The sequence below is a fragment of the Engystomops pustulosus genome, chromosome 8 (genome assembly GCF_040894005.1).
Source record: "Engystomops pustulosus chromosome 8, aEngPut4.maternal, whole genome shotgun sequence".
NCBI lineage: Eukaryota > Metazoa > Chordata > Amphibia > Anura > Leptodactylidae > Engystomops > Engystomops pustulosus.
In genome coordinates this window covers 66,931,852-66,947,965 of record NC_092418.1, presented here as the reverse complement: position 1 = coordinate 66,947,965, position 16,114 = coordinate 66,931,852, and the positions used below count along the sequence as shown (strand labels likewise).

At 39.9% G+C, this 16,114-nt stretch overlaps 1 protein-coding gene across 4 annotated transcripts in view; it reads right to left on the bottom strand.

Moving 5' to 3' along the window:
• The window catches only part of PLEKHM3 (pleckstrin homology domain containing M3), a 184,707-nt gene that overhangs the window by 117,390 nt on the left and 51,203 nt on the right, over window positions 1-16,114 (bottom strand). For all 4 annotated transcript variants that reach the window (XM_072121040.1, XM_072121037.1, XM_072121038.1 and 1 more), the window contains exon 3: window positions 13,596-14,525. In XM_072121040.1, coding sequence (XP_071977141.1) covers window positions 13,596-14,525 — 930 coding nt within the window. The remainder of the gene's footprint in view (window positions 1-13,595; window positions 14,526-16,114) is intronic.

The window sequence follows — 16,114 nt, the reverse complement described above, 5'->3', positions numbered from 1 at the left end:
CCAGTTTACTACACAGATATTTTAATAAAATCAAGCATACTACATAAAACAGAATCTGAAGCAATACTGATGATGTACCAAAACCAAGCTTACAACAAAGATATGCTACAAAAGCTATGCTTACTGCATAGATACAGCATTATCATCAATCTTACTACATAGACACTGTATCTATGTAGTAATTTTGGTTCTGGTACTATAACAGAACAGAGCATACTACATAGACACAGTAATAGAACCAAGCTTGGTACATAAATATAGGAGCAGAACCAAGATTACTATATAGATAGAGTACAAGAACCAAGCTTACTGGCAATAATAATTGGTATCGCTATGTCTATAATGAGTGAAAAATAAAACAATGGCATAATAGCAATATTCTTGTCAGCATGCCCCCATAAAAGGTCTTGTACGCTAAATCAAAATTAACAGGAATTTCTTCAACATGGTACAAAAGGTTGTATTTCTGCATCAACATGCTGATGTTCACAAGTTATCCATACTACAAGCATAATGCAGAAAAAATTGAAGCAAAAAGAACAAAACATTCAAAATTGTAGAAATGTATTTTCTTTTTTTAATTCCCAAAAAAATAATAAAAGTTCTTTAATACATCGGGGGAAAGTTATAAGATATCCACCAGTTTATGGAGTTAATATATATGATTTGATTCCCTAGTTTAGGAATATAATTTGCTCTGTGTAGCAGCTTAAACACTGGAGCACATTTACTAAGGGCCATGCACCAGTTTTCTGGCGGACCTTAAATGTTCTTTTAGGTGCAAACTGCATGCACAGGTAATTAAGAATTTAAGAAGTGCCTGCATCCCACACGACTGTTTTGTGGCGCAGCTGCTCTAGTCATCATGCAAAATAAATTGGAGGGGGGGGGGGGGGGCGTTCTGGTGCTAAGTCGGACTGTGCGCCAGATTTATTATGCAAAATCCATAAATGTGCACCAAAAAAAGGTGGTGAACCCTTTTGGGGCAGTGCAGGTAGCGCCAGATTCAACAACTGGTGCCAGAAATCCTGAATCTGGCGCCGCCTGCACTATACACAGGTAAACGTCATTTAGTGCAGTTTGCCCTGATCTAAGTAAATGTGCCCATTGTGTTTTACTGCAGCTGTTCTACAATTACAACTTTATTAAAGTTTTTTTTAAAGTTCTTAGAAAGATAAGCTGTTGCAGACACATTATTATTATTCACATTACATTACATTCACATTATTATTCACATTATTACTCACATTAACCCCTGCATTTTTAGTTCCTATCCAGACCTGGTAGTACTGTGCACTAATGTTGCTTCCCATCTTTAAAAAACAGAATATGATAAATGCATTACAGGAACTACACATAACTAGTGAAAACTCCAGACACACTTCAAAATGTTTTCTACAATGTTGTATAAGACCCAGCCTCTTCGCTCCTATTCACAAAAATCTCATTTCTCATGGGACTTGTTTGCTTTTCTCAGCCTTTGTGACAGTTCTGATTTCAAAAATAGAGAAAAAAAAAAGTACACCCTAATTCATCTTAAAGTGCATGAGGAAAAAATGTGGTCCTACCAACATGTTTCCTTATCAGTAGGCCATTGTCAATCAATTAATGGGGACAGCTGGAGTCTGTGGAGTTGGGATTAGGAAAAAAAGACAATGGTCTGCCCTGAGCTATTACAATTTAATCACTTTAACTAAACAAATAAGGCCGTCCTGAGCCGCTGACATGTCAAGGGAATTTGGAACAAAAAGAAAACTTCAACAAGCATTGGTCTTTAGTCGTTTCCCCCTTTGGCAGGACAAGAGAGGGTTATTACTGTAGCTTTAAGTTCCATCTTTGTGTTTCTTGTCTTTGATTCCCATTCGGACCTTGCCACTTTTTGGCACTAATTTGTCAAGCTGAACAAAGAAAGGATTTGTACCTCCTGTAAGGTCTCAATTAGAAATGGCTTCGTCTGTATTATGCACCATTCACTACGGACACAATGACTATAATTACTGGAATTTGCACTAAATGGCTGAAGAATTTTCAGTAAAGCCCTTCTCTCCCCAACAACTGTGTCATTCTCTCTCAACTAGAGGGATAAGAATTCAAATCTTGGTCCACACTATTTACAACTGACAGCGGAGGCCATTTTGGTTTAATAACAATAGAAGAAGGGAGTAAAACTTGAACTCTAGACTCAGGACAGTGTAAATGTTTAGCCCTGTATTGAATTAGGTTTAAGGTTTATTAACCGGTGGAAAGGTTGTTGGTAAGGTCTGTTCCAACCTAATAATTTTCAGCACATATACAGAATTGTTATTGCTTTATACATTCTAAAAAAACCTAAATTCTAAAATAACATGAAAAAAATCAGCAGTTCTACTTGCTTACTTATAGTTATACAGGGGATTGGGTCGAAAGCAGTAAACTTTGTTAACTGTATAGCAGCTGTGCAGGAGGGGGGTGCAGCTGTGCTGGAGGGGTGCAGCTGTGCTGGAGGGGTGCAGCTGTGCTGGGGGGCTGCAGCTGTGCTCATTCAAGGGGAAGGCTGCTATGCCAAGGGCAATGCCTTCTGCTTCTGGCATCATCCCTTGACTGCAATGCAAAGTGTGAACTCACTCCTCACTAGATGCAGGCAAAATACATTTGGAAAATGTTTTCGTGCAGCCATTCCAGCAAATGTGTTTCTTTGTCCTTAAAAAATTTTTTGTTGAATTTAAAACTTTTGGATCTGTGAGATTGACAAAACCACCATAAGAGTCCTTATAGGTCTTCCATGACTGCCTCTTACACCTTTCACCCTTCTGATCAGTGGGTGATCTCTAACTTAGTATCTCAGTATCATTAGGAGTGCTCGCTGAGGAGTTATGGTTGTAGACAGCTTTAATAATAGGTTAGCAGCTGTTTTTAGCCCACTGTGGCTTCAGTTTTGCCGACTAGCTGACCCTTCTCCTACATCTGTTCAGCTGATAGCCTCCACCATATTTCTCTCCCTTCCTGGTGCAGGGTGCACAATCCGCTCTGCACTGTGGTTGGGACCTGATACCTATTTTCAATAAATTATGAATTTTATCCTAAGCAAGAGGTGTTGGCCGGATAAGAGGTGCATCAGCCTGCCTTTGGCATATATTAAGGCTCTCCATTATCCACTAGCCTGTAACCTCTGCAATACCATCTGACCCTGGTATAGTCTGTCCCTGACTAGTGCTATGAACTGGGGCCAATACAAATGTTTTTAACACACACGAAATTGGTGTAGTACCACACACCCTCCACATTCGTTCTATACATTTTTCTTTTTAAAATTCAGAATTAAAAGTTATATTTTAGTTAACAATGTCGAGCCGATACTCTCTTTATACCCCTTCAGTGGTGATCTCTAACTCCCCACAGATCAGGATGTAAGTGCATATGGTAATAATATGCCATAACATTACAGAGAATCAAATATAGTTACCTTCAACTTGTTTTTTCATGAAACAATTTAAATATCAACTTTATTTAAAAAAGAATCCAAAAAAATGTATATCATTTTACAGTTGAGAATTGGCAAGAACATGTGAATATTGTCTAAACTGCTTATTAATTTGTATCTAAAACACTACCATCAGATAGTAAAAAATTGCTGTTCTGCTGAATGATATGCCGAACAAACATGAACCTTTCCCACAAACACGTATAACTGTATAATAGCAACAAAGATAAGGCACTGGCATCAGTATCTTCTCACGAACTGCTCAGATTATACAGTATTTATAAAAACCTGCATATTCAGCCCTCAAAATGCTGTTATATGTTGTACTTTTTATAAGTATATCCTTATTACAGTGTCTGCACTTGAATAATTGGGAGCTGATCTGCAGTGACTTGGTCTGACCACTGCAAAGAGAACAGAGGTGTCTGCTTCCTGTTCCTTTCTCAGATTATCGGAGGATGATGTATACAAGAACTTCCTTGGGAGAGGCTACTTTTGTGTAGTCTACCTACCCAGACCCTGGGCTACTATACATTGTATGCCCCTACAATGCACTTCAAGACATTTTAAACCATTAAGCAGACTTTAGGAGGGGATTGAGAGGAGCAGAATCAGTCTCAAATATTTCCCATCATCTTTTCAGTTCTGACCAGGCTCACATGAGACCATATGGAACAAGCAAGCCTCTATGTCTATGAGGTGAACCTTTTAGAGGCTGAATGCCCAAACTACAGCCAAAAACCAACTTGCTTATCACAAAGGGCCAACACAGCAATTTAATGAGTAATCTATTGCTCCCTTCTCAATCATATCGCCATCTTGAAAGGAGGGGAAATTTAGATTTACCTCATCTAGTATCAAGGCTAGAGAATCATATCCAATATGATACTAGAGCAGAGGTTCTCAACCTTTCTAATGATGTGACCGCAGAATACAGTTCCTCATGTTGTGGTGACCCCAAACCAAGAATATAACTACTATAATACTTCCCTCTATGTACAAGAATAAAACTACTATAATACTGCCCCCTATGTACACGAATATAACTACTATAATACTGCTCTCTATGTGCAAGAATATAACTACTATAATACTGCCCCCTATGTACAAGAATATAATTACTATATAAATGCCCCCTATGTACAGGAATATAACTGCTATAATACTGCCCCCTATGTACAAGAATATAACTACTATAATACTGCCTCCTATGTACAGGAATATAACTACTATAATACTGCCTCCTATGTACAGGAATATAACTACTATAATACTGCCCCCTATGTACAAGAATATAACTACTATAATACTGCCCCCTATGCACAGGAATATAACTACTATAATACTGCCCCTATGTACAAGAATATAACTACTATAATACTGCCCCCTATGTACAAGAATATAACTACTATAATACTGCCTCCTATGTACAAGAATATAACTACTATAATACTGCCCTCTATGTACAAGAATATAACTACTATAATACTGCCTCCTATGTACAATAATATAACTACTACAATCCTCCTCACCTCACTCAGGTAGCTCGCCATGTCTGCTACCCCCTCCTCACACAGAACTCACCTTCCACAACACAAAATTCACTCCCAGATCTGCCCCCCCCCTTCACAGAACAAACCCCTCCAAAATCTGATCCCCCCTCCACAACAAAGAATCCCTTCGCCAGATCTTGCCCACGATCGCCACAGGTCTAGTCTTCCATCCTTGTTCCCCTCTTCACTGTCAGCAGCCCTGCTGTATGTGATTGAGAAGCTGAATGGTCATGTAGTGACCCCTGTAGCGAGAATATATAATCGTGGCTCTGGTGGCATTAGGCAACCCCTGTGTTTCAGTTGTTCGACCACCAGATTGAGAAACTGTACATATATAGCAGGCCCTTACATATAAAATTCAGAAATAGCTATAACTTGTAAATCGTGTTCTTCTCAAGGGTCCAGTACCCTACAACAAACCTGAAGAATATAACAGAGCCACACTCCTCTGGAGTTTAACCGCTTAACGACCTGGCCTTTTTTAGTTTTTTCACTTCCATTTTTCACTCACCACCTTCAAAAATCTATAACTCTTTTTTCCACATAAAGAGCTCTGTGACGGCTTATTTTCTGCTTAACAAATTACACTTCATAGTGACAGCATTTAATATTCCATGCTGTGTACTGGGAAGCAGGAAAAAAATTCCAAATGCAGTGAAACTGGTGAAAAAACGCATTTGCGCCGTTTTCTTGTGGGCTTGGATTTTACAGCTTTCACTGTGCTTCCCAAATGACACGTCTACTTTATTCTTTGGGTCGGAACGATCATGGGGATACCAAATTGTATAGGTTTTATAATGTTTTCATACATTTACAAAAATTAAAACCTCCTGTAAAATTTTTTTTTGCCATCTTCTGGCACTAATAACTTTTTCATACTTTGGTGTATGGAGCTGTGTGCAGTGTCATTTTCATTGATATAATTAGCACATTGTAATCAATGGGTTGAAACGAGACACGGGGAGCGACAATCCGCGGCAAGATGGCATGGGCGCCGCGGTCTTTTTGAAGCTGCCGGCAGCATTGCGATCCTTGGGAAAACACTCGGGACCCGACGCACGCGGTGAATCGCACCTAAAGTTCTAAGCCTCATAACAACCTAGAAAAATTAGAGGACGCATAAAATATCATGCCAACATAAAGTAGACATTTGGAAGTGTTAGTTATCAAGCTTTTGGGGTATTTTAATTATCTGCATGTAAAGCAGAACATTTCAAACTTTGAAAATGACTTTGCCAAATTTTCAGTTTTTTTTCAGAACAAAACGCAAAACTTATTACTTAAATCTCAAAATCCCCTGGATATGTTACAGCGTTCGGAATTTATAGCCAATTATCGTGACACATGTCTAAAAATCTAATCTGGTAACTAAGTTGAAAACAAGTGTCAGGGATAAGAGGCTAAACAACCTGTAATATGTTTTTACCTCCACAGTAATTATTGCAATTACATAAAATATAATTCTATACTACAACCAACAGAACTGAGAAGAGAAAAGAGAGGTGGCACTCGGAGCCCACTATATGGGCCATCACCCCAGGGCAGGGTTCGCCAGACAGGACTCAACTTCTCTTGCAGTAGCAGGCAGCCCAGGATCCTTAAAGGAAACTACAATGATAATCCAAACTACTACTTCTTTCTATCGTATTGGTGTCCTCAGGTGCCTATACGATTTAACCCTGTGACAGAGCAGGGAGTAATAAGTTACTGCTTAAATTGTCGCATTGGCACTTTGCAAAAAATATGTGGGTTTTGGTTGTAGTTTGGGCACTCGGTGTAAAAAAGGTTTGCCATCACTGCCCTACACTATCACTATCAGTAAGGACCCCAGGGACTACTTGGAGCTTAATGTTTAGCCTCTTATCCTAAAAATCAGAGAATGATGACAATATGGAAAATAATTATTTGGCAAACTCTGTGCAGTGCTGCGTAATCTTAGCGCACTTCATAAATAAAGGAATTATTATTATTATTAGATTGAACATCTTGTTATCTTCGAGAATAGTAGTTTTTAAAATGATGTTGCTGCCTCAGATCCTGTTTGTCTTTTAAAATAGTCCTGTGAATTAGACTTTTTTTTGGTTTTGGATTCCCTATTAAGAGACTTTGTTTGAAATAAGAAAAGGGCACATATAAAGTTAGAGAGAATGTATGCACAGATAGAGAATAGAGGATTAGCTATCCCTGATTTTAGTTATTTTCTAGCTGCACAATAGCAAAATATTTCTGTGATAGGGAGAATTATATAACAGAAAAATATATATATTTTTTTTAAATATATGACATATGGCAGTGATGTCGAACATTTTAGAGACAGAGTGCCCACAATAGATCCAATACCCATTTATATGTTGCAAAGTGCCAACATGATAATTTAAATTGTAACCGTCATTTCAAAAAAAAATTTATTTGTTGTAGGGCAGGTAATTTTAAGCCCTTTTGCAATTGGATTAGTTTCCCGAAACTTGCTCCTTCCTCTTGTATTCTGCAGACTTCCCCTAGATATCAGTAATCTCTCATATGGCTGAAAGGAGCTGAGACTACGGAGCAGGAGACACGCCACCATTTTCTCCCTGCACTCAGCTGTTCACCTCATGTTTCACTCCTCCAGTACTCAGTCATGTGCTGCCAGGAGCCCTAACTAATGTAGTGACCAAACCCTACACTTATCTCTCCCTCAGCTTTCCCTATACTTGTGTATAAACAAATAATCCACACAGACAGAAATACAGCCCCTCCTCCCCCCATCACCTCACGAGAGGGACAGGGACAGAGATAGATTGATAGATAGATAGATAGATAGATAGGGGATAGATAGATAGATAGATAAATAGATATATAGATAGATACATAGATAGATAGATATGGGATAAATAGATTAATAGATAGATAGATAGATATGGGATAGATAGATAGGGAATAGATAGTTATATAGATAGATACTTACATAGACAGATATGGAATAAATAGATAGATATGAGATAGATATGACTAGATAGATGGATAGGAAAAAGATAGATATGAAATAGATATTAGATAGATAGCTATGGTGTCACTGGTCAGCAGCGCGCCCTTGTTATGAGGTGACAGGAAGCAGGCCCCGCCCCTCCATCTTGCTGATTGTAGTTTTTTGAGAGCTGGAAACCTTGGTTGCTATAGACCAAAAGAGGTACTAAATGAGGACCGAGAGGCAAAATGGAGGAATGATTCCCAGGGACACCTGCAGCTGAATTATGTTTTTTAGGTTTTATCACAGGTTTCAATCGTATTGGTGTCCTGAGTTCACCAATACAATAGAAAGATGGAGATTTTTTGGATTGTAGCTTCCCTCCAAGGTCCCCTGAAGAGAAAGAATCAGGGGACACAGAGAAGGAGCTCCAACAATAATCCATCTCTATCCACACCTTCTCGCTCCTCTCGTAGTCCTGGCAGCCAAGGATGTTTCTTTGAAATGGTGCTGAGCATGGCATGTCTTGGACCACAGGAGGAAGTTTTGAGTCCTGTCTGGCAAACTCTCTGTTGGCGTGAAGGCCTGGGTGCCCACAGAAAGGGCTCTGCGTGTCACCTTTGGCACCCGTGCCACCTTTTGCCACCCGAGGGTGATAAACACCTGCAACACCCCCGCCGATGCAAGGCAGAGGAGTGGTTGCGAATACGTCCCTCCGTGCAGCTTGCAGCCTGTGTAGGGTCTAGTCAGCCCCACAGCATGTCACTACATCACATTACATAGTCCTTATAAGACACAGGGGAACATTGCAGTGGTAGATCCTGCCTGGTAAGGCAGGAGTTAATTGCTTTATGTGATGTAAGATGTGTCATCCAATCACATGTGTTATACTTTGTCTCTGTGAGCTGACCCTGTCAGGAAACTTCCAGAAGAGAGTAGTCTCTCCCTGGAGGGAGAAGAGACCAGTTCTAGCCAGACTTAGGAGTCTGCAGAAGCTGACTGGAGTAACTCCAGTCTAAACTCTATACAGCTAGCATACCAGACCAGAGCAGGAAGAGCCTAGTCCCTGCCTGAAGAGTGGAGCTAATAGCTAAGAGTTAGTGAGGAAAGGGGTTTCACCCTACCTTCAAGGGTGATACCTGAAGCACTCCAAGACAAACTGAAGCTTCCTATTAGGACACAGCTACCTCCCAGACTGCCCTCTGCATCCAGGCTGGCGATCTACCTCCTGTGGCTCCCTCCAACTGCATCTCAGAACTCCACTATTCTGTTAAAGGCACGGTGCTGCGGTTCCTGTCGGTTCCAATAAAGAACTGTAAGTTGTTTTTGTTCAACCTCTGCCTCCGTCTGGTCCCTGCCACTACGGCTGCCATCATCACAGGCACCCTGTCCACCACACAGAGACTCATACTCTAGACACCAAAGGGTTTCCCCAGGGAGATCCGCTATAGCAGCCTCTCCCTCATCATTTCTTGTCAACACCACCCTGCTGGAGACCTGCCAGGCTGTAGGACAGCCCTCCGGTTCCCCATACCAAGCACCGTGACACTAGCGTGCCTAGGCCGCAACCGCCAGCCACTCAGGTACTGCGGGCCCCGGCTGACTCCAGGCCCCGAGAAAAGGTTAGGCCCCGGTGGGGGATGTTGCACACCCTCCTGTTAAGGAATGCTACGAGAAGTGGAAGAAGAATGTGGTGGATTTAACGGTGGAAAAGTGGGTGAACACATTGGGGGACATGTATCATCATTTCTGCTGGTGAAATTGTCTCATTTTTGCAACCTTTGTCGTTTTTGTGACTTTTTTCTCAAGTATGCTTTGGCTGCACCTTGTGCAGTGTGCCTTATGTATCATTGTTTCCCAGATGTTCAGTGCGACTTTTCACTTATGTATCACTTTTTTGGCTTATTTTTGCGACTTTCTGTGCGCAAATCTGCACCTGGTCCAGGGCAGGTGCAAAGGAAAGATTTTTTTCATGGACCCTATTTTAACATATAAATTGGAATTACTTCACATGCTTTAAATGTTTAAAATTTTGCACAGTAACCTGTTATTTTAAAATTCTGAAATTTTTGCATTTACATTTTTTACAAATTTATTGGCTACTTCTAAGGATGAGGTCACAGGTAGCTTTTTAATTGCACTTTAATTTCATTTTGAAAACAATTACAACAGCTGAGGCAAGATGATTTGCCTTATTATATTACTGTTAACATTTGCGTTTACAAAACGCGATATAAACGAGACGTTAATGCATGTGTTTACATTGCGTTTACTTTGCGTTTTGTAAATAGTATCATAGTATAATAGTAGTATACAAGGCTGGAAAAAGACGCAAGTCTATCAAGTCCAACCTTTAAGAATTAAATAAATGTTTTACCCCCATAACCTGTGATATTTTTGCTCTCCAGAAAGGCATCCAGGCCTCTCTTGAACATGTCCGCCATAACAACCTCCTGCGGCAGAGAGTTCCATAGTCTCACTGCTCGTACAGTAAAGAACCTTTGTCTATGTCGATTGTAAAATCGCCTCTCCTCTAGGCGTAGAGGGTGCCCCCTTGTCCTGGTCACAGGCCTAGGTATAAAAAGATCTTTGGAGAGATCCTTGTACTGTCCGTTCAGGTATTTGTACATTGTAATGAGGTCTCCCCTCAGTCGTCTTTTTTCTAAACTGAATAATCCCAAATTTTGTAATCTGTCATTGTATTCTAATCCCCCCATTCCCCTAATAATCCTGGTTGCTCTCCTCTGCACCCGTTCCAGCTCTACTATATCCTTTTTATACACTGGTGCCCAAAACTGTACACAATATTCCATGTGTGGTCTGACCAGCGATTTGTATAAGGGCAAAACTATGTCTTTATCATGAGAATCTATTCCTCTCTTGATACATCCCATTATTTTATTTGCTTTAGCAGCAGCCGCCTGGCTCTGGTCACTAAAATTAAGTTTACCATCCACCAATACCCCCAAGTCCTTTTCAGCTCCAGTTTTACCAAGTAATTGACCGTTTAGAACATAATTATACTTTTTGTTTCCATGGCCCAAGTGCATAACTTTACATTTATCTACATTAAATCTCATCAACCATTTCTCTGCCCACACAAATCCCTCTGTAATGCTAAACTATCGACCTCAGTATTTATTACTTTACACAGCTTAGTATCATCTGCAAATATTGAAACTTGACTGTGTAAACCCACTACAAGGTCATTAATAAAAATATTAAAAAGAAGTGGCCCCAATACTGACCCCTGTGGCACTCCACTAGTAACCTGAACCCAATCTGAGTATGTGCCATTAATGACGACCCTCTGTTTTCTATCACTAAGCCAATTACTTACCCAAATACATAGATTTTCTCCTATTCCCAGCAGTCTCATTTTATATACCAACCTTTTATGTGGCACAGTGTCAAATGCCTTTGAAAAGTCCAGATATACAACATTCACAGCGTCCCCCAGATCCAGTCTTGAACTTACCTCCTCGTAGAAACCAATCAGATTAGTCTGACAGGACCGATCTCTCATAAACCCATGCTGACGCTGGGTTATAAGGTTGTGCACAGTGAGATACTCCAGGATAGCATCTCTAACAAACCCCTCAAATATTTTCCCCACCACAGAAGTTAGACTCATGGGTCTGTAGTTTCCAGGATCGCTATTTGATCCTTTTTTGTATATTGGTACCACATTTGCGATGCGCCAGTCCTGTGGAACATAACCAGTCCTCAGTGAATCTTCAAATATTAAAAATAACGGTCTGTCTATCACGGTACATAGTTCATGCAGAACCCGGGGGTGTATGCCATCTGGCCCAGGTGATTTATCTATCTTAGTGGTTGCGAGGCGGCGCCGTACCTCTTCCTGGGTTAAACTGTTGACATTCCAAAAAGAATTTACATTATTCCTCATTGTGTCTTCCACCAGGGGATTTTCCTGGGTAAAGACAGTTGAGAAGGCGACATTCAGTAGACTGGCCCTTTCCTCATCCCCTTCCACCATGACCCCCATGTTATTTCTAAGGGGGCCCACACTCTCCATTTTTAGTTTCTTATCATTTATATACTTGAAAAATTTGGGATTATTTTTGCTCTCCCTGGCAATATTTCTCTCAGTCTCTATTTTTGCAGCCTTTATCTGCTTTTTACAGGATTTATTTTTCTCTCTATAATCCTGTAATGCCTCATCGCTACCTTCACGTTTTAGCACCTTAAACGCCTTATCTTTCTCGCTTATTGCTTTCCTTACAAGACTAGTTAGCCACATTGGCTGTTTCTTGTTCCTCTTATGCTTTTTCCCATAAGGTATGTGTTTCTCACAGGACTTTTTCAGAATATATGAGAAAAATTCCCATTTTTGGGGGGGGCTTTTGTCTTTGAGAACATTATCCCAGTCTATGCCTTTAAGGTCTTCCCTTAGTTGCTGCAAATATTAACAGTAATGTAATTAGGCAAATCACCTCTCCTCAGCTGTTGTAATAGGTTTCAAAACGCAACGTGTGGCCGCACCCTTAACAACACGTGTGACTGCAGCCTCATATGTCATCATCTCCCTGGGGTGTGACTAGAGTGTTTAAAAATGCAGGACAAGCCTCAAATCCCAAATTAACAGTAGTGTCCACTCCTGTATATAACCCCTTCAGGTGTTAAGTGTCCATGTGGATTTGAGACATTTTCAACAAAAAGTCTCAAAAACAAGCCAAAATTTGCGCCTGCCAGGATAGGAAAAAGTGAAAATGTATCTCAAGTAAAAAGACAGGATCATACATAAGGTGCAAAAAAGAGCTGCCAAATGTCTCTAAAATTCACCTAAGAGAGACAAAACTATGATACATGTCCCCCATTGTGTATGATTAAAAAAACTACCAAGAATATGTCTTATACTGTAACTCAATTGTATGTAGTACGTAGGGTACATTTTACCCCAAACCGATTAAATTACTGCTGGGGAAAAAATGAAGAAAAGTGCCCTAGACGCAAATTGATAGATGCTGATCTTATACACATGTCGTGGAGATGTCAAAAACGTCATCATTATTGGCTGGACTTAGATAGATTCCAATAAATTACTGAATGTAATATCCCATTGGATATGCAGGTGTGTATCCTGGGCTCTGAATTGGGTATAGTGGAAGCATCAAAGTTTGTTCTTTGTTTACTGAAAGGTCTACTATCAAGAAAACTAATTCTTTATCATTGAAAGAATAGGAAGTGGAAGTTAAGGAATGGGAGGTGAGTATGGATCTTTTATGTTTTGCAGAGAAGCAGGAGGCAAGGGAAAGAGCTGCAAAGCCAGAGGAGGAAGATAATGTTAGAATGCCTAAAGATGCCATCATTGTATCTGTAATATTGTAAGGGCAGTCTGCTATGTATCTAATGGTATTTAAGATAGCCGCCAACCACCGGGGGAGGGGAGGGGGGATAGTAAAAAAAATGTATATGATTTTGTTTGTATTTATTAACTTATAATATGCCAATTTGATGATATTAAATTTATATGCAATGTCTTTTGTACTTGATCATAATAAAAATAATTTAAAAAAAGTAACTACCCTGCTTATAGGAAGTGTAATAAGCCTCAAAGATCCCCTTTAAATGCCAACACATTTTTTGTCATGTAAAAAAATGGAAGCATTACCTGCACATTTGAAGCTCTGAGCTGTGAGACCCCTTTCCAAGGCCAAAGTTGTCAGGATTCCAAGAAAACTTGTGGTAACAGACTGGCGCTTGCTCTTCTGCAGTTCCCTTAAGGATAGCTGTTCTTTGGATTTGTTCCTAAGAGGCACTAGCACATTCTGATCAGGCTTCCTAGCAACATTAGCAGCAGAGATAATAGCGTCCATCCATTCCTGCGCCCTCTGCCGGGTTTCAGTTCGGAGTCGTAGAACATCTTGAAGAAAAATAACTTGGAAACAGGAATCATATCCATCAAGATTATCCATTTGCACTGACGCACAGGTATCAATGCTGTAACTAAGCACAGGGTCTTCATCCAGACAACTTGGCCGATAGGCAGTAAAGTGCGAACTGGTAAGAACAAATGTAAAAGCTTTCCAATTATTTTGCAAAGTTAAGCGATATAAAGTTCCAGTTTTTAGAATGTTTTTTTGATACCCAATGGTCAAGTTAATGGCCCTGGAAAAATCATTGGATGTATTTGACAAGCCGTGAGTCCCCAAATAGTCATTGTCCCCAGAGGGATTCAATCTACTGATGACACCATGTTGAGGTGTGATGTAATCTGAAACTAATGTCAAAGCGCGTACTCCCTCCCATAACTTTTGTCCCCAGTCTAAGGCCTCCCATGCAGAATCTGCTTTTAGTTGTAACTGGCTGTTATCCGACAGTAAGACATCAACTAATTTGGTCTCATGGCTTCCAGTTATAGTGATGCTTTCAATATGAGCTAGAGGATACGCAGTTATGGCATTATGGTTACCGCTGCTGTCTGTACTGTAGATGTGAAGTTTATATTGAGTTATCTCAGCATAACAGCTCTTCCAAAAACTTTCTTGAGTTTTCCGAGCTTCCAGAAATCCTTTTTTGAGTATATTTGGTAACATATGTTCTGCAATATAAAAAGAAGTAAAAAAAAATTAAGGCATAATTAGTTCTCATCATAATTATAATAAAGGAAAACAATATTTGTGGGACTATTGAACTGCATTGAAGAGCCATCATATATTGATGTTCTTGACTTAATAAGTGACATCAAGAATTGACCTACACACTCCCTCACTACTACTACTACTTCCACTATCATTGTCTGTAACAACTACATTTAGGTCTGCTAGTTATTTACATAAGTGTTCACCAACACTGACAGTGATGACATACCATTAAACACCTAAGGATTTGAATTACGCTGGGTCCACGGCTTGGAATGTTCCCTGACCAATGCAGCGCGTCTGCTACAGCCTGAAAGGGAACCCATCACCAAAATTGCATAAAATACAGCTATTGACAGGTTTCCATAGAACCCTATTTACTAATGGACAGCCTTCTTTTAGCAAAAAATTGTTTCAGTTACATCCCCATAGATAAACTTTATGTTATATTCAGTGGCATCAGAGTGGGTGTGTCCTGCTTGGCCAGCCCCTCTCATGTACTCCTCCCCATGTCTCTTCTAAATATTCAGTACTTCATGTCATGAGACCAGGGTGGTGTCATCTAAGGTCCTGTTACATCTGCAATGTCTAAACCATGTATGTATCTGATCACATGAAATCTCAGCATGCCTCCATAGAGGCAGGGGGAAATATAGAAGTCCATGGAGGAAGGGGGAAGTGTAGAAGTCCATGGAGGCATGGGGAGGCCCACAGACAGATGATCCGAGCCATAATCAACCCCCACTTTTCTTAAAACTGATATAAGAATAAACAAAAAAATCATAAACATGTTATGTATCTTAAAAGTCACAATCTTTTATAACATAAAAATTGTTATTTCCATTATAGTAAAATAGTTTATATGTTTGAAAAAAAGACACATGCCATTCAAGTTCCAGCAAGGAAATTAAGTGATGGGATTGGATGAAGAAGGGATTTAGGGGAAACTATTCTATATAACATAACCGTCAACGTTATTTAGATGTAGAAAAGCATCTAGGCCCTTCTTGAAGCTCTCTGCTATCCCTACCGTGACCAGCGCCAGAGGCAGGGTATTCCACAGATTGAGAATTCTCACAGTAAAGAATCTTTGTCGTGTCTGGTGATTAAACCTTGTTTTCTTCAGGCGCAGACAGTGCCCCCTTGTCTTTTCATTTGATTTTAACTCAAACAACTTTCCACCATATTGTTATATGGACCATTCATATACTTAGATAAATTAATCATGTTCCCACTTAGTCGACTCTTTTCAAGACTAAATAAATCTAGAAATTTTAATCTTTACTCACAACTGAGCCCTTTCACACCCCTTATCATTTTTGTGGCTCTTCATTGCATCCTATTTATGGATTAGTGTCCAGAACTGGGCGGGATATTCAAGGTCGAACAATGCCTTGTTGAGTAGTAATAATAAGTCCATACCACTTTTGATACATGACGAGATCCTGCTGGCTTTAAAGGCAGCTGATTGACATTGCATGCTGTTATTTAATCTATGATCCACTATTACACACAGGTCCTTTTTAATGAGGGACTCTCCCAGATTTAC